At 36.2% G+C, this 23,974-nt stretch overlaps 1 protein-coding gene across 1 annotated transcript in view; it reads right to left on the reverse strand.

Annotated features, from left to right (window-relative positions):
- LOC150097515 (U5 small nuclear ribonucleoprotein 40 kDa protein-like) overlaps positions 1–19,547 on the reverse strand; it is a 90,204-nt gene extending 70,657 nt beyond the window's left edge. Inside the window, exons 1-2 of the mRNA XM_090406880.1 lie at positions 19,220–19,547; positions 12,808–12,937 (exon numbers count right to left, since the gene is read on the reverse strand). Coding sequence (XP_090263006.1) covers positions 12,808–12,937; positions 19,220–19,330 — 241 coding nt within the window. The 5' untranslated portion in view covers positions 19,331–19,547. The remainder of the gene's footprint in view (positions 1–12,807; positions 12,938–19,219) is intronic.
- Between the last annotated feature and the right edge of the window lie 4,427 nt (positions 19,548–23,974).

Raw genomic sequence — 23,974 nt, forward strand, 5'->3', positions numbered from 1 at the left:
ACAATATCACCACTTGGATGATATGCTCTTGCAAAGTGTTCACTTAGTGATTCAAAGATGATACAGGATGGATCTTGATTATGGAGCACAACTGAATATGTCATCAGGACTAGAAAATACTGGTATCCAAGCTATATGAATACTGAATATCAGCTCTGATTTCATTCTGATGAAAGACCAGGAGAAGTATGCAGTGAAACGTTCTTAGAGGATAATGTGCTAGGTGTATTGCTAGCTTGATGTTTTGACTAATTTCCCTTATATTCCACACAAATTTATTCAATACACCACCCAGCCTGAGTTAGTCTGTTATTTATTTCCATATTTCACTTGCTATTTCATTAAAAATTGTATCAAAATAACTAAATTATATGCAATTTGGACTTCAAATTTGCCATACTGAGAATGCAACTGATGTTTACTGTTTCTCCTGCCTATTTTTGTTGACCTGGTTGGCTGAGTGTTTAGAATATGTACTCTCCAGCCAAGAGGATATGGGTCTGAATCCTGCCTAGGGCATGGATGTTTGCGATTGTCCTACTAACCGTTTACCATATGTACTGCTGTAACCTGTATGATGTGCCGTAAAAATCAAATCAAACCCAAACCCTGCCTACTTTCACTATTTGTATGCTTTTTATTAATGATTTTCATATCAAATTCATCACACAAACATACACAAAAAAAAAAATAAATTTAATTTTATTAAATTTGGTTACTTGATGACTTACAGTAGATTTAGCATCAACTCCTATTTGGATATCACTTTCCTTAATAATATAAATGGTAGCGATACGGTACCCTTCCTAAATAATGTGGTACAGCCATTGAAAAAACATTTATTCCATCATATTTTATGTTGTCATCTCTTCACACCTTGCTTTACACCTGATTTAATATCAAATCCTGTTTCCATACCTCCTTCAATTTAAACTGGTAATTCACAACTTAAGTATAAGCTATGTACACACATTTATGCTGTACAGATTCAGTGTTTGGGAGTTTCTTATCAAAAGTTAAACAGAAGGATTTATTATATTTCCAAAATTTCTCAATTATCTGCATTGCCATGGCATGTAAAACTACAAGGACTAGATGTTGGAGTGTTTCAAGAAGGTAATGGCAGACTGCATACCTAGACTCAGGAGAGTAAATCAAGTGAGAGTTAAATGAATCGAGGATTTTGCAAAGGCCTTTGACAGGATACCACATGGAATTCTAATCAGTAAACTGCAACACATAGGAATGGATATAGGGTTGGTGAGATGGATAGGAGGGTGGTTGATGGAGAGAGATATCAGAGAGTAGTTTATTCAGGAGTAGAGTCCAAAAGAAGGCCTGTGACTAATGGCATGCCACAGGTTCTCATCTTGGACCACTGCTGTGTAATTTGTTCATTAACGATAGAGGAAAGGATCTGACTGTTCAGTTATTTGCTGATAATGAAAAGATGGGTAGAGCAATAATTAATACAGATAATGTCAAAATTCAGAAGGATGATTTGAATAGATTGGCAGACTGGGCAAAGGAGAATCGATGTCAGTTTAGTGTGGCAAAGTGTAAGGACATTATACTATGCATTTTGGGGTGAAAAGATTACCAGCTGTATGCCACATTGGTGGAACTGTACTCCAGGAAATTGATGAAGCTAGAGACTTTGGAGTGTTAGTGGATAGCCAGAGACTTTGGAATGTTAGTGGATAGGGAGATAAAAGTTTAGCGGGCACATAGCAAAAGTGGTTAAAGCAGCTCATCAGATTGCTTGGTTACTGAAGAATACTTTGATCCAAGACAAACAGGTTATTGTTCCTTTTTAGCGAGCTTTGATAAGACCTCATTTTGAAAATTGTATGCAGTTCTGGGAGCCAGTGCTTCTTGGTAATGAGGAGGTGAAGAGGATCCAGAGGTGAGTGACCAAACTGGTTGATAATTGGAAAAGGGATGATATGATTGAAACATACAAATTACTGAGGGTTTTTTTTTACAAGATTAGTTTAGGAGAAATTTTTCAGAACAGGTGTGTTGGTGGGAGAACTAGGGGTCATCCATGGAAACTGAGTAAGAGTGTAGTTATCACAGGTGTTGGAACTAGAGTGGCTCTCACTGCTCTAGGTTTTTTTTTGCTTGGAGAGTGGTGAATGACTGGAATGAGTTGCCAGAGTCTGTTGTAGGTGCCATGACTGTGAATGAATTCAAAGCAAAGTATGATAGATACTGCGCAAATATTGAGATAGTTTTGCCATGATATTTAGGGCCTCCCCGATGACTCTAGATACTCCTTGGAGTTGCCCATAATAATAATAATAATAATAATAATCTGGACACCTAATTTTGGCCCAAGTCTAGCTTATTTTCCATCCGATACTTTTTCTTAGCCTTTTCTGAAGTATGCTCCTGAATCTTTCCAAGAACACTGGAAATGAAAAATGCATCTATAATTCTCAAATAGTTAATTTTCCTTTTTTATAAATTGGTACGATGAGAGTGGGCTACTCAATTATCTGGGATTCAACCTTCTGCTTTCTAAATAAATATAGTATAGCCACTAGAACACAATTATTCCATCAGAATTTCATTAGAAATTCTGAAATGAGTCTTTCAATACCTCTGATATCAGAATATATTCCAAAGTGCATTCCTCCTGCATATTTTCTATTATCGTGCCCTATCAGCTGTAGAGTCATTCAGTTTTTTCAAAGTAATTCCCCACACATCCAGATTATCCTTATCCTCAAATTAAATGTTGTCTTTATTATTATTACTATTAATATTATTGATGATGATTCAAGCCTCCATGGAGTCGCAAGACTCATCATGGGAAGCCCATCCGAGAAAACACAAAGTTTATCATACCACTCCTTGAACTAATTGACCGTTCATTCTCTCACCACTCTATCAGGCAATGCATTCCATGGTTCGACTAACTTCCATGCAAAGAAACCACTCCTCACCCCCTCTTGCTCACAACTTCCTTTCATAAATTCCAGGAATCGCCCCTTGTCCTTGCTCCTTCTCCTGTTCCACCAAACAAAAGAACTCCCAGTGTCAACCCCTGCAACTGCCTCTCAACAGTTTAAAACTCTCAATCATATTCATAAAACTCTCCTTCTATCTATCAAACTCAGCTGTCCACATTCCCTTATCATATCTTCATAACTAACATTATATAGTCCTGATACCATTCAGGACTATATAATGTTATCTTTGTTATCCACCTCTGCACTCTTTCCACGGTTAATTTATCCCCTTAAAATCCTGGGGACCAAATTTGAGAACAATAGTCCAGGTGTGGTCTGATCAGGACTTTATACAATGGAATGACAACTCTTACCTCTGCAGGTCAGTGTCCTTCTCAGTATTGCAGCAATATTCTGTATTACCTTCACCACCTTTGCAATATGTTCCCTCAATTTCAGGTTTCTATCAATCATCACCCCCAGATCTTGCCTTTCCCCCCACTTCCTACCGTACAGTTCCTTCAACAAAGTATGCAGCCTCCCATCAATGTATCCCAAACTTCAAGACTTTATATTTAGCTGCATTAAACTGGCACCCTCATTCATTTGCCCATCTATTTGACATGCCTCCATAGCACAATTGGAAGAACGACGGTACATTGCGCTCTTCGATTGGATAAGGCCTGAGTTCGATTCCTGTTGTGACGGGAAGAATCTTTATATGGACTTTTTCAACTGAAGGTGAGTTAGCCAATCTCATATGGAGGTAGCAGGGTTTTTTCTCCCGGAAACTCAGGTTTTTCATCCCACAAACAGACAAATTGGCCCTTCAGAACACACGCAATTTACAGACAAAAGATACTTGTGGTGGTGGTGGTGGTGGTGGGTGGTAGATGGTGCTGATGTAGTTGATTGGTAGTGGAGGTTCAGTAGGGTGGAGACGGAGAGTTATACACTAGGTGTCCTCCCACAATGAGTCTTCAGAATCCTTGGAGGTGCCACGAATAATAATAATAATCTATCCAGTTTATTCAAATCCTCTTGCAGGGCTACCACATCCGCACTATTACTAATAACCTTTTCCAGCTTCAAACAACTGAATATCCCCCTACAATCCATTGAAAATGTCATTGATATAAAGGTTAAACAATACAGATCCCAGTATTGGGCCTTGTGGGACCCCACTGTAACCTTCTACCTCATTGATACTGCTCCTCCATACACAACTCTCTGATACTATCAGATAGCCAATCCTGAATCCAGTTGACTAACCAGACATCTAAACCCATGTGCTGCAACTTAAATATCTGCTGTGGTACACTGTCAAATGCCTTTGTAAAAAATGGCAGAATATGCCTTTCCCTCATCAACCACTCTTGTCCTTTATATAAAAGGCAATCATATTACTAAAACAAGAGCATCCCTTAACAAATCCATGTTGACTCTCATAGATAACATTACTCTCATCTATCCAATATTGCAAATGACCCTCGCTAATTTCTCTAAGATCTTAATAACTACTAATGAAATACAAACTGGTCCATGGTTTGACACCTCCAGTCTGCTATCACCCTTATGCAATGCCACTATCTTAGCCTTCGTCCACTCCTTGGTACCTCTCCCATGGCCAGACTTTCACTGAAAAAGCCAGGTCAAGGGAGCTGTCAGTTCTTTAGCACATTCTCTCAAAACTTTGATTAAATTTCATACAGTCTCACTAATTTATTGACATTCAGAGTACTCAGTATTTAAAACATACTCTCCTCTTGCACTTCTAAACCTCAAACCTGCCCTATTCCTCTAGTATTAAAACCTATTTCTCTTGGATGAAATATCCCAATAAAATGTTCATTGAACAACTCTACTATGTCCTTTGCATCAGTCACTCTATTCCCATTTTTATCCAACAATGTCATTCTTCCACAATAATTTCTCCTCCTACTTACGACATAGCAAAAAAATTCCTTAGGATTTTCTTTGGATCTCAGGGCCATTCTCATATTCCAGTTTTGCCTTCCTTACCATACTAGTCGCTCTCCTGGCCTTAGTCTTATATTCTTCATGCATCTGCTCTCCACCCCTCACCTTATATCTTTTCCATAACCTCTTTTTTACCTGCAGTTCCTGTTTGATATTGTTTGTCATCCACTTTACACCAAATTCTGTTCTCTTCTTCACTCGCAGTATACAGCTTCCTATTGCTGCTAATAAATATTCCTTCACAAGTTCCCAAGCACTAATCATATCTCGCCCTTCTAATTCCTCCCTCCATGGAACTCCCTGAGTTGATATCTAAGACTATCATAATCACCTGCCTTATAATTCCACATAAATTCGTTTCTTTTTGATACTCCTACATGTCTATTCATCTTCCATGTCAAAACTACATGATCACTCTCTCCAAATGCAGGCAGAGATGCCATCTCAGTTATAATAAGCTCTTCTGATGCTATGACCAAATCTAAAACTCTTGACCCTCGTGTTCCTTCTACTACATGTTGCCTAAGACATTTGTCCCAGAATTCCAGAAATTCCATTCCCATATAACATGCAGTTTTCTCTTCTCAATTTATACTGCTGTAGTTAAAATCTCCCATAGCAATCATTCTTCTTGCCTTTGCCAAGCATAGATGCCTAAACATCTGCTCTTCACCATCTGTGTTCCCTGGCTTGTAACAGCACCCCCACTAAATATATACTATCCTGCCCACCTCTACCTCATACCATATGCTTTTAAAGTTGCCATTTAAAACATGGAGCTCGGGGTCAAAGCTAGGCTCCAGTTGCCTTCTCTACTTTCCGACATCTCCAATATTTCTCTCTCTCTCTGGCTTATGCAAAAAAGACCACAAGAGCCCAGGATGTTTGTAGAAGGGGTTGTGATCTTTAGGCAAATAAAATAAACCTCATGCAGTCAAAATGTGTGAGTGGGAGTCTGTGTAGTAGCACATAGGAAGTGGTGTTTGTACTCTATGGTGCTTAACCATCCGAAGAAAGACCCAGGTTCAAATATAGTTGCCAACTAGAAAAACATTTGCCAGGCTGGTTGGCCGAGTGGTTAGCGCATCCTCTCCAGCCAAAAGGCTGTGAGTTCGAATCTCACCGTGGGCATGGATGTTTGTGATTGTTTGAAAATACTAGTGATGGAGGTGGATGACAGGTGGAGGAGACGGAGAGTTGTAGAGTAGGTGCCTTCTCTTGATGAGTCTTGGACTCCCTGCAGGTCAAAAATAATAATAATAATAATAAAATACAGTCTCAAAGCTGATTACATCGGGGCATGATGAGCTTTGAAAAGACTAGAAATCTTGATAGAAAATTTCCCATAATATACAGGATGGAAATGTCAAGATTTTGCTGTGGAGATGGACTGGAGTTACTTATTTTATGTTACCTGCAAGCCTAGTTGGCTGAGTGTATAGCATATCTACTCTCCAGCCAACAGGCTGTGGATTCGATTCGTCAATTTCCACATCAATACATGCAAAGGAAATTGCTACTATCACACAGTCTCTGGTACAAGCAAGTACAAACTTCAAAATTGATAGTTGGGACATGGGATGCCCTCATTTCTGAACTTTGTTGTTGGCTAATATATTATTCATCTAACATAAGTGAACGTTTGACATAAGACAAAATTTCAAAGATTTTTTGTTATTGGTTTGAGAGGGGAGAAGGTACAATAACTCATCATCATCATCAAATTCCTGCCATGTACCCTCAAGGGGTGTACAGGATATGACAGTACTACTTGAAAAAATTACATCATTACTAACTTCCTATCTACAATTTTCCTCCAAATCAGTCTGTTACTTGTCAAGACTCCAACATTATCAGATCTTATATTTCTATCGTCTAAGGCACTTTGTACTGTATCAATCCACCTATATCTTGGTCTTCCTCTGGGTCGTTTTCCTGCCAACCTGGCAAAGAACACTTGTTTTGCTAATCTTTCCTCTCCCATTCTATTTAAGTGACCATACCACCTGAGATTAGCTCTGCTAACGCATTCCTGGATGCTGACAATGTCAAGTTCTTTCCTAATATCCTCATTTTTAATATGATATTGCCATTGATGCCATCTGTTCACGCCTATAATCTTTCTCAGGACTCTCATATCTGCGGTCTCTAGTCTTTGGTCAAGTGTTTTACTTCTGACCCAGCTCTCAGATCCATAAGTTAAAACTGGTTTGAACACTGTCTTGTATACAGCTAATTTAGTGTTCTGACTAATTTCTCTCTTATTCCATATGAATTTATTCATATGGAATAAGAGAGAAAAATTTGGAAAAGGCACCTTGTCATATGCCTTTTCCAAATCGACAAAACTTAAATACAGATCTTTGTTATATTCCCATGCTTTCTCGACTATTTGTCGTAAAGTGAAGATCAGATCCTGACAGCCTCTATTTGGCCTGAATCCAGCTTGTTCTTCACCAAGCTTTTCTTCCACAATTCTTCTCAACCGTTTCTCAAGTAAACTTGCATAGATCTTGCCAGGAACACTCAGCAGGGAAATACCTCTGTAATTCTCACATTCAGTTTTATTTCCCTTTTTATATATGGGTACTATGAGAGCTCTACTCCAATCATCGGGAATTCGTCCCTCTGTTCAGGCTTTCTGAACTATGCAGTGCAGCCACTGTAAGACTTTTATACCACCATACTTCAGCATTTCTGGTCGAATATCATCTACTCCTGCTGCCTTTCCACATTTCAAGCCTTTAATGGCTTTTTCTACTTCAAGTATGGATATGTATTCCTGACTGCATGCCTGGTCAGTGTTTTTTATCACAATGCTGTCATCACTGCTTGTTTCATTTAGCAGTTTTTCAAAGTAATTACTCCATACATGAAGGATATCTTTTTCTCCTGTTTTCATGTCACCTTTGTCATCTCTAACTCCTTTTACAGCACTCTTTCCTCCATTCCTAAGCTTCTTCAACAACCTCCAGAATATTTTGCCACCTTCTTGATATTTATTTTCTATATTCTTGCCAAAGTCCTCCCATGAATTTTGTTTAGCTAGTTTTACACACTGTTTAGCTTTCTTACATTTGTCTCTGTATTCTGTAAGCGTAAAAGCTGACTTATTTGCCAGGAACTTTTGATATGCTTTCTTCTTTTCCTTCACTGCCTCTTTAACTTCCTGTGTCCACCAGGGAGTTCTGATTTTTCTATCCTTGCACACAACCTCACCACATGCCTCTCTGGCAGAATCAATCAATGTTTTCTTCAGAGTTTGCCACTGAATCTCCAAGGTTTGATTCCTGTTCTCAAACTCTTTCATTTTCTTTTAAATAATCTTTCTGTATTTTAGTCTACAGTTCACATCTGAGAGCTGCTCAACTTTTATTCGCTTTAAAACTTTCTTACATGTTATTCTTTTCAATATGAAATTCAATTTTATCCTGCTCAAGACTAAACAGTGATCACTTCCAATTTCAAATCCTCAGTATACTCTGGTGTCCTGCACCAGGGAGAAAACATCACTATCAACAATAACATAGTCAATGAGACTTTTCTTATTCCTAGCCTCTTGTCTCCATGTGAATTTGTGCACATTTTTATGTTGGAACATGGTGTTAGTAATAACCAGTTGATGTGCTGAGCAGAAATCCAACAGATATTTGCCATTATTATTAGCTTTGCTCTTTTCTCCAAATTTTTTCAAAATATTTTTGTATGTCTCACAATCATTTCCTACTCTGCTATTTAGATCCCCAACAAGGACCAACATTTCCTTTTTCATTGTGTCAGTTGCTTTTTCTAAAGCGTCAAAAAATTCCTCCACTTCTACCTTAGTAGAACCTTCTGTGGGACCATAGGCACAAATAAGTCTCATTGTCCAGTTCCCCATTCTCATATTTGCCCACATTACTCTACTTGAGACTGACTGCCATTCAAGAAGATTAGCCTCGTATTTTGTGTTGAATACTATGGCTACTCCTTCTTTTCCTTGATTGTCATTGCCTGAATATAACATTTTTTATTTATTGCTCAGAAAGATCTCACCAGTTTTGGTCTTTTTTGTTTCAGTCACCCCTATTATGTCGATCTGGTACTTATCTAATTCCTCAGCTAGCTCCATTTCTTTGCCATTCAGGCTTCTTACGTTGATAGTACCGATCTTTAACTCTGGTGATGTTGAGTTGGAGTTTGTTTTCAGATTTGTTCCAGTAGCTGACTTTTCGCTGTTCGCCCTGGTTCCCTGGCGAAAACAACGGGAGCCTTGTTTAACCGGGCGACGCCCCAGCCGGCATGAAATTTTGTCATGTTGTACCATCATTGTTTATTTTGGTTTAACCAATAATAATACAATTTGGTTGGCTAAATCCCAAATTGCCAGCCCATCCTCGTTCGTTCAGTATCAAAATAGATACCCAACAGGGAGAAGGTGAGGATTGGACATTAGGTCAGAAGCCCTGGTCGGTTCTCCACATTCCTTTAAAGGCTATGTGGAGGTCTCCTCTCACTTATACAGCTTTGACCCTTAAGCACCCCGGTACAATAACTAGCATACAAAAATAAAATATCCTTCAAATATTTAAATACGGTCATATATTATAAGAACAACATAAAGATTATAAGTAATATAAAAAACGAATGATGAATTTATAAAAACTAAGCTAGTTAATTCTCAAGCCTTATCAGATACTTTAATGTAGAGCAATTTGGTGTGGAAGATGGTGTATTAACTGATTATATACAAAGTTTAACTGAAATAAGTTCAATTACAGAAGTTCAAAATTTTCACTAGCAGAGGATAGCATAAATCTCTTAATGCAAAAAACAAAAAGAAAGAGAATTGACCTATGTAGTATTAAGACTCATATCAACATATCCTAAGAAATAAAGTAATTTCACAAAAGTCAAAATTTAAGTTCAGAAATTATTTACCAAAAAAAAAACTTTAAACGCTATAGGCTAAATCCTTAAATTAGTACAGCATTTGGATTTGTATATTTTGAATTTTCTTCCTGCAGTGAGCGAGTCTTTCCTCTTCCTATAACCTTAGATGTACCAGTTTATACCCACTAGAACACTCCTTATTTCTGAAGTATGAGGAACCCTTTCATTTTGTTCTATATAATAAGTAAAAAATTCAGTAAAAATTTTAACAAATTTATTGAATATTTAGGGGTTGCAATAGCATGTCAAAATTTCCATATTGAAATAGCATAAGAAAGGGAGGCAAGCCCATTCCACAGCCCAGGATGTTTTGTCAATCTGGAAAAAAAGACAAGAATACCTAAGAAATTGAAAAAAGCATCACGGACAAAATTGAAGGAATATTTAATCTTGAGGTTGTCACACTCAGTGATCAGAAAGCAGCAATGGCACTAATCCTATTAATTAAGAGCCTATGCCACGATCTCAAAACATACAATATCAGTCCCTCCTCCACTCACTGACAACACAAAAAAAGTAGAAAGAAAATTACCAAAAGCCTAAGAGAGCAGAATTTAAAGCACGTCTTTTTAATAATTCACGGTAAAATGCTAGAGGATATTTGGAACAAAAATCATTGAATGCCTTCCAATTCTTGTTGTATGTAAAGGAGTTGATCAACTGCTTGGTGTTCCAAAACTCTTGGCTAGAACAGGTGAAAGATAGCACAAACATTATTTGATGCAGCAGTTGAATGAGATATCTGTGACAAGATTAAATGAATTTGTACTTCAGCACACCACCTCTGCCAACACTAGGTCAATAAATGAAGCCTGCATCCATTTTAAATGAAATATGGCCAAAGATCTGTTGTGGTTACCTTGCCATCACTATATAAAATAGTTCTGAAACCCACAGTACTACTCTCAATCAGACCTTCCACAGACCCGGATACCTGCTTAAAATGTTTTCAAAAATAGTGGATAGCCCTGGACTGTTCCAGCTGTCAAACTAGTGTGAATGAAAAAGTCACAGCAGCTCTTGCTGACATTGCCAGTGAGATGACTGCCTCACCATTCATCAGTCCATAGATTCACTGGATATCAACAGATGCCATATGGTCACTCTGCTGCTCAATGATGTGCTGCACCAATCCCCACCAGGTGAACCAGCTGTATGCTTTTCTGGACAACTCTCTGAAGGTCAGTCACTCTAGACCATTCATCCATCTCATTGAGAGTCTACAACTTCCTCTTCTTCCAGGCACTTTATCTTCTATTCTTTCAATGAATCCAAAGTATTTCAGCTTTCTTCAGGCAATACCATTAAGTCTTAATGATTTACCAATCCATCTAGCACCCATCAATTTGTCTGCTTTCAGTATGTGAGATCTATAACAGGCTTCTGTAACACCACATCTAAAAAGAAACTATCCTTTTCAAGTTTCCCATCCAGCTGCATCCAGAATCCTCAGCTTTGTTCCTGTGTATGTAGATTCATCCTTCCAGATTTTAGACAAGCCTCCTGACTGTTGTCTTAGTCATTTCTAATCTTCTTCCTCACCGTCTTCTGGATAGCAATTCTTCCCATTAATGATGAATCTCAGGTACTTGAACTTGCTGACTTCCTCAACTGCTTCTCCAGTAAGGTATACTTGTTTCTCAGGAGCTTCCCTGTCATATTTTCTTTGAGAACCATAATCTTTGTCTTAATAGAATTCAGTTTAAGTCCTCTATTCCTGCTGATCTTATTAAATCTGTAAAGGATTCATCTTACAAAGGAGTACTGTATCATCATCATACCTCAGATTACTGATCCATTTACCACGTATGCTAATTCCTCTTAAGCTCATCCAATGTTACATGCAAGATGTCACATAGGCAGGGAAGTTAGGAATCCATGCTTAGTGCCTCTGCCTACCTGAATCAAATCAGTTAATCCAATACCTGTTGCAACAGCTATTTGCAAACCTATAGTACATTTTGTAATCTAGACACCAAACATGGAACTTTTTCAAGCCTCCAATAAGAAGGAAAGTGGTCTCACACTGGATGATGAAATTCATCTTCCACCTAAAGACAATCACAAACATCTATGCCCACAGCAGGATTCAAACCTACAGCCTCTTGATTGGACAAGAGTAGGTAAGCTAACCACTCGGCCAACATATGGATATTCTCATATGCTCAAGGAATATGGATATTCTCATATTCTCAAGGAACAAGCTAACCAACATATGGTTAGCTTGTTCCTTGGGCATCTGTCTTAACTTTGACCTCAATCCTGTTTAGAATTATCTTTAATAAAATCTTGATTGCATGAGAGCTTAAACTAATAATTCTATAGCCTTTGCCAGGAATGAAATTTTATTGGAGTGTTATTAAAAACTAACCATTGTAGCCCCTAAATATACTTTAAACCATTTCAAATTTTCAGTTTTTTTTTTTTTTCCTTATTACTGCAAAAACAATGAGCTATTACCTCATATGAAATTCAAAACATTTAAAATTTGTTATATTTAAGGAGCACCTAATATCTGCAGATACAATTCCATGTTTAACCACCATACCAGCCTTGACATGTATATACATCCATAATTACATGGATGTGAAGTGTCCATTGAAGTCAATATAACCATTGGATGTTATAGAAATAAAATGGATATGAAGTATATATTTTTGATATAGTTTATCTGTGTGGCCAATTAGGTGGTTAATACCTCAGTGGAAATATTATATACTACTTACAGTTACCACTGTAGTCAGGAATGAATATCCATATGTAAAACAGAATAATAACCCCTTTTATTACTGCATGTACTAAAAGGGGTTAATACACGCAGGATACACACAAAGACAGGCTATATTATATTATAATTATAGTTCAATTATAAAAGCAACAAATTTTATTCATACTTGATAAACTCTTTTAAATGCATATAAAATATCTTGTTACTTACATATCTGTCGATCAAATCCTGCTGATGCTAAGAATGTACCGTCTGGATGAAATTTAGCAGTAAAAACTTCTCCCTGATGTCCAGTTAGTAACATGATGGGTGATTCCAAGCTAGATGTTCGACCTGGAACCTTAAAATAAATAAATTAATTAACAAACAACTTTAGCAATTTAAAATGATTGTGCATAATGCAATCAAGCAACTATCAAAATATTTTAACAGTAATCATCTTGATATCTTTGATACCTTTTTATGCAGCTGGTCTACATACATTATGAGGAGTACTGACACTAAATAAGATGATCGATATAAGACTATCTAATCACCTTAAAGTGAAACAAAAAAAAAAAAAAAAAGAAAGAAAAAGTCCTTATAAAGGTTTCTGATGTCATGACAAGATTCAGATTCCTAAATCTTTTCCAACCAAAGTACACATGCCATACCAACTTTCTGAATGCATGCACTACAAAGAACTAACATACTTTACTAAGCACGGCTGGCCGAGTGATATCGGCTCTCCAACCAAAAGACTGTGGGTTCGAATCCTGCCGTAGGCATGGATATTTATGATTGTATGTGGAAATACTAGTGGTGGTGGTCAGCGGTAGATGGCATTGGTGTACTTGAGGTCAGTTGGTGGATTGAGAGTTGTAGATGAGTCCTCCCTCGATGAGTCTTTGGACTCCCTGGAGGTGTGAAATAATAATAATAATATTTTAATTCATTTAACAAGAATACAAATATCATCATGTTTTGAAAGCATCAGCAAAATTTTGAAATTTTTTCCTATAAGCAGTGTTTTGCAATGACATTAACAGATTAATAAAAATGCTGGAGAGAAAACAATCCCAAAGACTGCTGTTTGTTTATAAATCCATCAAAGCTTAGTCTGAAGATCATGCGTCTACATACCAGAAATAAATATCCCTCTATTCAAGTAGAATAAGCTTTCCATATAAGAGAATCCAATGAGGATATATATGGCTTTGCTTCTTAAATATGTTGCAACAAATATATACTTAACATAATGCTGCTGCTTTTTTATTAAAGTGGGATAATTGGGCTAAAGATTACCTTAAGATTAGTTGTTGTTGTTTAAAAAAAAGAGGGGGAAGGGCGCTTAATGCTAGAAGAAAGAACTGTTTCACATCCTCTCCTTGTGGGAGGAAAAACATTCCACATGAAACTTGGCTTAATGAAAATTTTCAAATGTTTTAAATAAAACTGGTGATGGTATAATTTAAAGGGCAAGTCCCAGAGAATATGTGATAAAAAAAAAATCACTTATGAAGAGCAGTTCCTTTAATGGCAAATTAAGTGATACTGAAAAAAAAAAAGCAACATCAAAAGCTATCATTGCGCAATTTTTAAAGACTGTTAAAAGTGACAGTTGTAGAGAAATTGAAGAGATGCAACAGGCAAAACAAAGCAATGGGATGCAACATGTCATTAAAGATCTACTTTCTACAGTGGAATTTCTTTCCTCCTAACTTTGGTGCTGTCAATGACGAACAAAGCAAACAATTATATCAGGATGTTTCTCACATGGAACAACATTTTTCAGGCAAGTAGGACTTTAGTACACTTGCAATTTTTGCTAGTTCTTAATCAGTGAAGCTAGCCATTAACAGAAAACTTCAAGGAATACTTTTAGAACTTTAAGTGTCAGTTTGCAAATATGTATATCATAGGTTTATATGAAATGCAAGTAATATGTCAGAATAATTTTGAATGCTAAAAAAACTGAAGAACAAACAATTTTAAGCTCAAATTTAGCACAAATTAAAATCAATCTCACTTTATTTTGCTTCAAGGTAAAACAAAAAAATTTTCAATTTGTTACTTAGTGTTATTATATATATATATATAGCCAGTATAGTATTACTATCCCAAGTCTTCATGGAATCACAAGACTCACACAGGAGGCCAAACTTATTACAAACCATGATATTTATTATACTTTGCTATAGCAATGCATCCCACTCACTTGCAACTCTCCATGTGTGCGTGTGTTTTTTTTATTCCCTTACATAATCCTTAACTCAAATTCTCTTCACCTAATAGAAGGTGCAGTATTTTCCCCTGCCTCACTCCTCTCACTAATGTATGTCTCAATCATATCATAATATTCACAACTAATTCTGGCAATCCATTCCACTCATTCACCACTTTCCAAGCAAAATATCTAGCCTCCAAACCCTACACAACTTGTGTGGGAGGGGTACCTCTGGTTTTTTTCTCTCTCTCTCTCTCTGTATTCATCATGGATTGAAAAAAAATTCCTTCGTGTAAATCTTATAGAATCCCTTTAATAACTTCTGTTTCTTTCATGTTCTCTACATTCCACCTATCAACTAAACCACACACCTTCAACTGTAACCTTATATGGAACATTCCAGACCTTTCACCAGTTTGGTCACTCATCTCTGAATCTTCTCTGCCATCTCCTGATCGCCAAGAAACTGAAGTAACCACATATGTGTGCATAGTAGTCAAGATATGGCTGAATCACAGCCTTATAAAGAGAGATAATAACTTCCACATCTTTGCTTGTGTGTTTTGAACATCCAAGTAATCCTTTGAGATATTTTACCAACTTTTACAATATACATTCTGAAAACTTCAACTAAAACTTAAACTCTATCTACCATTCCCCCCCACAGGCCCTAGCCTCATCAATTTCCTGCAATCCAGTACCATCAACATATTACACAGCATTTAACCTTTTCAACCTGAAGCATATCATGCAACATTCAGTTGATAATCATTATCCTTTGTCCACAATGTCAATTTATTTAAATCTCCGTGCAGAATATCCACTTTCCTTCATCAACTATTGCCCTTGCCAGTTTTGCATCATTAGCAAACTGAATATCTCCTTTAAATCTTTCCCTATATCATTAATATACAAATTAAATAGTGGCCCTAGTACAGAACCCTGAGGTACTCCACTAGTCACCTAGATTCCAGTTCACCATATCCTAATTCTCCAGTGTCCATCATCCCTTCCCTGCCATCCATGCTACCAGCTTCATATCCATTCCCATTTGCTCCAATATCTGTAATAGTTTTCGATGCAGTATTCTGTCAAATGCTTGACCTTCCTGTTTAAAAAGAGCAAATATTGTCTTTATGTTCTTCCAGTCGACATGCTAAACATTGTGCCACTCTGTAATACAGTATGTTACCCACTGGTGGATGATGTGGTGATGTTATGCAGTTGATGGCATCTGGAATGGTTGACATGGCAGTTAACGTTTTAAGGAACAGATTTCTGTTTTATACTTGTAACTGGATAAGGATTAGCTTATACTTACTGATATAAGTAAGTATAAAGTAACTTACGTTTTTTGTGATGGATAATTATAATAATAATTTATATGTATATATAGTAAGCAGTGTATTCATCATCATTATATATATATATATATATATATATATATAAGTGGTGTCACGTGCCTATTTTGTTTGGGCATGCAGTCATGGCTTATGCAACCAGCGCTACAAAATTCATGTCAGTTGGACTGTATGAATGCATTTTTATCGATGTATGAAAGTTTTAAGGCTGTATAGCACACAGTGCTCATCTTAATTGGTCTAATGCAATTAATTGTAGAATAACTTTGAAGACTTTAATTTATCGATTAATTGTAACTAAATCTGTGCAGAGTGGGAGACAACATGTTTGTTTTAAGATATATTACAAAACAATAATGAAGGAGAATGCTATATTGGGTTGGTATATTTGAATTACGTAAAATTTGGAAGAGGAGGATAAGGCTTACCTCCTTTGACTACAATACTGTTACCCATTGTGAATATGGGCAAAAAAGTTAGAAATTTATATTTAAAATTAAATATAAAAACTTGCCTACCACATCAGATATGAGGATAACCTCATACATGCAAAACAGATGAAACTCAGAAAACAAAAATAGCAACTCATGACTAATGACAATGTTCAATTGCATTGGTTGACATTATAACCAATCACAGCCTCTAGGTGCTATTGTCTCAGAGCTCACCCAGCCTTGCCTTCTGAGCGGTTTAAAACTGTTTTACAACTATTTTACTAGAGTGCTAAAAATTTAACCCACTGCGCCATCTATACATCTTTTCAAAGGTGTATGTATTTTGAAAGCATGCCTGGGATATTAACCCGAATGTGATGCAATGTTCAGACGTTGAAAAGTGTCCTCTTCACGAAGCATTAGGATATTGTGTTTACTTTTAGGAATCACATGGTCCAGAAACAATAGGGGTCTTTAATGAGAATAAATGCAAAAATATAATATCGGTGATATTGCTATTTGGTGGATGAGCACCATACACCGCACACCTGGAATATTCACCCCTGATATATATATATATATATATATATTTATTTATTTATTTATTTATTTATTTATTGATGCAAATAATGCCTATAGAATATTTAGTAAGGTTGATAAGAGACCAAACATGAACTTTTTTAAAGAAACTTCAAACCTACAATAAGCAGAATGATGGTCAGAAAATAAAATGATCTAATGCTTAAAGTATAAATTTAATTTGAAAGTGTGAACTTTTGTGTTCAAGAAAGAACTCAGCTCAACTGGCATGTGAAAAAACATAGGGAAGTTCAATAGTTCAAACCCTACTGCTCAAAGTACTCCATTATGTAATTTGTCTGGGTGGGAGATTTAGAAGTCATGGGTATTATATGTCTGTAAATTTTACCTCCTTAGGTAAGTCATCAACATGAATCACAAAATCAAATAGGCAAACTAAATCAAGAGAAATCATATGGTAACAACTTTACCACCTGAGATTAGCTCTGCTAATATCAGGTGGTATGGTCACTTAAACAGAATGGGAAAGGAAAGATTAGCAAAACAAGTGTTCTCTGCCAGGTTGACAGGAAAAACACCCACAGGACGACCAAGATATAGATGTACTGATACAGTAAATTGGTCCTTCATACAACTGGTCAGTAGTTTGACAGAAGACTATCTTCCTTTTTTGGACTTAACACGAGAAAACTTTTGCTTCAAAATCAATTAAACAGCATGAATGTTCTTGCCATAAACACTAAGTTTTTAAAATAGTCTCTTCGCTCTTTTGAACAAAAAATTGCTATTCACAGTTACAAATGTTAATTTCATTTTCTTATGAAAAAAAAAGACCTAAAGCAACTATGCTATGCCATGCATTTTTTTTTTTTTTAATTATTATTTCTGGGTCCTTAGAATATAACTCGTGCATTTATTCAGAATGAGAAAAAAAATTATGTTGACTAAATTAGCTTCAATAACACAGATAGAAAAATGATGAGATGTGCCCTTACACTAGTAAACACCTGAATGCAATTCTTGCTGTGACAAAAGGAATCTTTATATGTGGACTTTTCAACTGAAGGAGTTGGCCAGTCTCACACAGAGGCAGCAAGGTGTTTCCCTCCTGGAAAGTTGAGTTTTTCATCCCACATACAAGCAAATTGGCAACAGGACAAATGCAACTAGCAAACAAAAATATTATTAGCAGGCAGTAGATGGCATAGTATGTGGAGATAGATTATACATAGTGTATTAGCGAACAGTTCGATGCTTAGTGGTTCATGTAGTGTCTGGTGGTAGTGCAGAGTGCCCTCCCACAATGAGTCCTTAGAACTTCTAGGTGTCACATAATAATATATTTTACAATTCATATGAGTAGGAACTGGATATATTACTATGACAATTAATATAATCATACCAATAGTCACAAGTTCAATGTTACCAAGTATAAATTTGGCATTTTGGATTAAACTGGTTTCATTGCACAACAACAAAAGGTTGAAGAAATATAGAATATAGGTTTGAGAATGTGAAAGAAGTTGAATTTCAGAATAGATATTGAAGAGGTGAGAAAGGATAATTGCTATGTTAAGGAGAATACTGATGGAAACAGTAGTTATAATTCTCCTTTTCGAGGCTTTTAGACTTGATCTGACTGTAACTGGAATACTTGTCATCTGTCACCAACATTTTCGTGAGATATTAAAAGAGAGGGGGGGAGGAGTAAGGAGATGAGCTACTAAGATGACATCAAGACTATACCAAAAGATTAAGGAACTGCTGATTAATGTTTGGTTTGTAAAAAAGGAGGAAGATATGGCAGATATACATAAGATGAAGGGATTTTATCAATTAGATACATGGGAGATTTTTTTCAGTGCACAACAGGAAAGAATATAGACTCATCCCTTGAAGATAAAGAAAAGGCCGTGAGCGAAGGAGTGATGAAGAGTCGATTTTGCTCACACTAAGTGAACAGACCACATTAGCAGAGTTAATGTAGTAATGCCATTGACAAATGTAGTCATAAATTAAATTCGATGGCAACATCAGATTCTAACATTTAAAGACAAATTATGTGACAAATAGTCCCTTACCACTTGATTGTTAGTTTTTCTATTATCCAAAGATGAAACCAGTTCATTTCTCGGGCGTTTAAAGGGAACAAGTGCCCCTTCCTCTAAACGCCGCTTTTCCACTATTGGCATATTTCAACTAATTAAACAAATCTTATCCCAAGTATTTCTACTGAATAAAATAAGTGAAGTCGTGCAATTATACTTTATTATGTTTTATGCATACATGCAAATTAAATATTTAATGGAATAGCTTAACAATTGCTGAATACACATATGAGAAAATTTATTAATCCTATAACCAAAATAAACGAAACGATAACCTTAACGATGAAATAAATAAAACTTAACACGCGTAACCGCTCTAACAGCAACAATACAATAGTGACCTCTAGAGAACAAAATGATTCAACTTTCTTCAATCCAATGTTTTACAAAATATGTGCAATGCAATACAGAGATCAAAAATTTTCAACTGTTTCTTCTGGTTATTATTCTACTTATTCTAGGGATAAAAAAAAAAGTATAGTTATTATAAGTATCATAATAACTTAGTATTATAATAATCGAAGTAAAATTAGATTAAAGTATAATCACCGAAATTGTTATGTAATACTAAAAAATGAATCCATAAAAATAAAAATGACTTTTTAAAAAATATTTAAGTCATGGGTATAGACTCAAGGGTTGATCTTGAAGGCATACATCAGCAAACAAGTACAATGAGTGCACATCGGGTGATTATCAAGTGGAAATAACTATGGAGATATGCAGCTCTTGAAAAGAAGTCAACGGACACCATAGTGTGAGGAACAAACAACCACGGCGCCCATCTTAAAAATATGTAGGATCTCGCTTCGCTGCGATGACTGCAGCAATCCTACAGGGCATATTTTCCACAAGACTACGATAGCAATCAATCTGCATCTAGGACCATTCTTCCTGTATGAATGTAATGAGATCCGGCACTGTTGTGTCGGGCGGACTTCCCTTGACCTCACCCAATGCTCCAGTGCATTTCACAGATGTTCAATAGGGTTGAGATCAGTGCTGTGTATTGGGTAGTCAAGTATGACGATGTTCATATCCACAAACCACGCAGTTACAGCAGCAACCTAATGACACAGTGCAGTTCCTTGCTGAAAAAGATAACTGTCCGTTCCGTACAAACGCCACAAAGTAGGAAGCATTGCATTGTCCCATTGTGACTTCTTTCCAGTATGTTCAGATACCTCTCGAAGTTCAATGTTTGTGGCACTACAAACAGGGGTCTGAAGCAAACCAGGAAAAACAGAACCACACCATCACACTGCTACTGTGAATTCTATAGATAGGATTGCACACTCTGGTAAGAGACGTTCACCGCCACACCCATATCCCTAAGAAACAGGAGTGACCAAATCTGTGCAGAGTAATCAAGACGGCTGAATTGTAGCCTTATGAAGGGGGACCATAACCTCACCACCTTTACTTGTTAGCGTGTTGTTCAACATCCATGCAATCCTTTGAACTAATTTACCAACTTTGCAATGTGTCTCTTGAAATTTAACCCCCTGTGTACCATTATTCCACTTCTAACCATATCAATCATTATTTTTGAAACACAATGCCAATTTATTAAAATCATCCCGCAGAATATTCACATCACCTTTATTAACGGTTGCCTTCTCCAGTTTTGCATCATCAACAGACAACCGAATATCTGTGATATTCAGTGACGTTCAGGATATTCAGTGAGATTCAGATATTCATATAAGTTTGAGGAGTGAGATTGGCTACATTTGAATGGATTTGGTGTGAGTCAGTTGGAGAAACGGCTGATGAAGGAGAGAATGACTGAAGTGAATGTAAGACTTGAGCAAGCAAGGTGTGTTATGAAAGATTAGGGGAGTAAGGTAGGTAAGCTTGTGAATCGAGAGGTGAGTGACACGAATAAAGAGAATGAGAGAGAATGAACATAGAGTGGACAGGGACGAGGGAGAGGTCGGCACTAATCCTAGAGTGGACTGCATGAAAATTGTAGATGATGGTTTCAGGATGTGTGAGAGTGCAAGAAAGGATTAAGATAATCAAGCATGTGGGTGACATTTAGGACTCAAGAGGGAGTGTGGAGGAGTCATGTCCGAGAAGTGGAGTTAGTGTGATTTGTTATAGAAACGGAAATGAGCTAGTGTATATGTTTACAAATGATAGATATATCCAAAACATGGGGAATGAATTGCAGTGTTCACAGAGTTCATTCGCCTGTTTAGGACATCCTAAACAAATACTAAAACATAAACCAATTGGAAATAGGAGGCAGAGTAGACCTGAAAAAAGGATATTGGATGGATAAAGACCAGAGCAGACCAATATGGTCTATACCCGTAATTAGTGTTATGATATATCATATGATATGTGGGACCAATATTGGTCCCACATGATATATCCAACTGTGCCTGAGAAATTTCATTTTTGTAGTTTGAATTCGTCTTTGTTCATTTATGTTTATTGTTTTAATGGTTTATGTTTCGCTTCCATTTAATAAAGCTGGTTTGAAAAGGATATTATATAATGGTCTGATCCTATTAAGCCTACCTGCTTGTGGTACCGTTGTTGTCGAGACTATCCCGCTCTTCTCCTCTATGTTCCTCTGCTTTTCTTTCCCTTTCGTATTTTCAAAAAATAAATAGGCAGAGCTCTTTTAGCCCGCCCTAGTTGACTCTATTGAAAATAGTCGATGATTTACAAGGCATTGGAGTGAGAGGACAGCATATGTATCTACCGACACCCTGTGATTTATACCTAGCTAGAACTTGTTCTGAAAGAAGTGAGTTCTATAGTAATGTTTTTCTAAAATACATGGTGAAAAACTTAGATCCCTGGAAAGGATTCAGTACTTGAACATGCCAGCGATTGATTAAATCTGGAAATCACTAAAAGAAAATGATAATTCCTTTAGTCACTGAACTCAAACATGAAACGGTTTTTATTTTGGACTCTTTGGCATTGTGAGAAACCAGGCTTCTACACATCATCATCAGATACTTATATGAGAGGACTTTCCAGAAGCAATATCAGAACAGAGCTTGGAATGTAAGTATCCTTGAAAGTGCCTACTTGTTGTTGTTGTTGTTGTTAATCTTACCGCTACAGTTTAATCTACGATGGGGTATAATCGACCCAGCTTTTCTCGAATTATCGCGTAAGCAATGGACAAGTTTTATAAGTTTGTCGAGGAGTGCAGCAATCAAATTTTGTGTTGAACTATTGAATTTCACTACTATAAGTTTTACAAGATTTTTATCGTTAATCACCTGTACAAGTTCTGACATAAAGAACAAGAATAGGGCAGTAGCGCACCTAGAGGAGGGGAGCAGGAGGCCCTGCCTCTCCCAAAAGAAAAAGTAAAAAATAAAAAAAAACACTAGAAAATTTTCCAAAAATCTTTTCCTAATAAAAATTAATTTTTTTTATTTATGTTGTGTCGTGTCTTCTACTTCTATACTACTTATGAATTTGTGATTATTGCAGATGCTCAGTCATAGGTCGTATGCGATGTAGTGTGCATTCTCAGATCGTCTGCTCAACTAACCTCTCTCCTCCCCACAAGATTAAATCCTGAGTTCGCTACTGGAATATGGATGGCTGAATTGCTGTTAATGACATTAGTGGAGAGTACCAAAAACTTGACTGATGACTTTACTCGAGGCTTTTGAAAAAAAAAAAAAAAGAAGCTGAACAATATAATTAGTGAAAATCAGACATAATTAGCACTGGAATTAGACATTTGATTAGCCCAAGTTAGCTAAATCATTACAGAGTTATTCTACAATAAAGTAATTGTAGTTCGACGTTAGCCTAAACGGATTTGAAGCTGTGGAATAACTTTCCCATTACGAACTAGGCTCCGGAATGACAAACAAACAAATGAGCGATGAAACAATGGTTGTGACATGAAGATTTTTTCTAAAACAGCTTTGAAAAACATGTTACGCAAGAAAAATGAGAGGCAAAATTTGGTTTAAAAAAAAAAGGACATATAGAAATAAAATAGAGACTTCGAGCTATGCCTTTTTTTTTTCTTTCACTAACGTCTCCTTGTTGAGGAGCTATGTCATATAGGCTTTACTTTTGGAACACTTCCCCATTCCTCGAATGTCTGTTTTAAAAATCGTGTCATTTACTCTATGAATATTGCATAATCATAGAATGTCATACACATAGGATAATTTATATGGGAACCTGTGTAGCTCAGTGGATATACTTTATTTTCACCAAAGCATCTAAGTACATTCAAAATAAATATATGTACAACTATTTACAATATATATACACATGTACATAGAATGCTTATTTTATTGGGCATTTTGATTTGCATTTTTTTATATCTTAGCAATATGTATATTTTTACAATTTATTCTTTCGTATTTTTTTAACGTCATAATTTGCTGAGTGTCTGCTTTTTCCTAAAGTCCTTTAACATGAGCTGAGCAGTATTTTTTTCTTTTAGTGTAACATAACTTTTCTATCCATTCAATTCTCTATTATGAATTTAAGTTACCAGTCACATATCTATTTTCATAAATCATATTTCCTTCTATTATATGATATTCATATATTTTTGTTGTATATTTCCACTTACATATGAGATTCGATCTACGTTAGTATCTCTTGTTAGGAGACACTTAAAAAACAAGCCTATGTAAGGTTTGTTTTAACATATACAGGTTTGGATTTTACATTGTGAATTAATCTGACAACTGAAATTCTATTTCCATATACCGAATTTTTTTT

Source organism: Typopeltis vanoorti, chromosome 17 (genome assembly GCF_054136105.1).
Source record: "Typopeltis vanoorti isolate ZY-2024b chromosome 17, IOZ_Tvanoo_1.0, whole genome shotgun sequence".
NCBI lineage: Eukaryota > Metazoa > Arthropoda > Arachnida > Uropygi > Thelyphonidae > Typopeltis > Typopeltis vanoorti.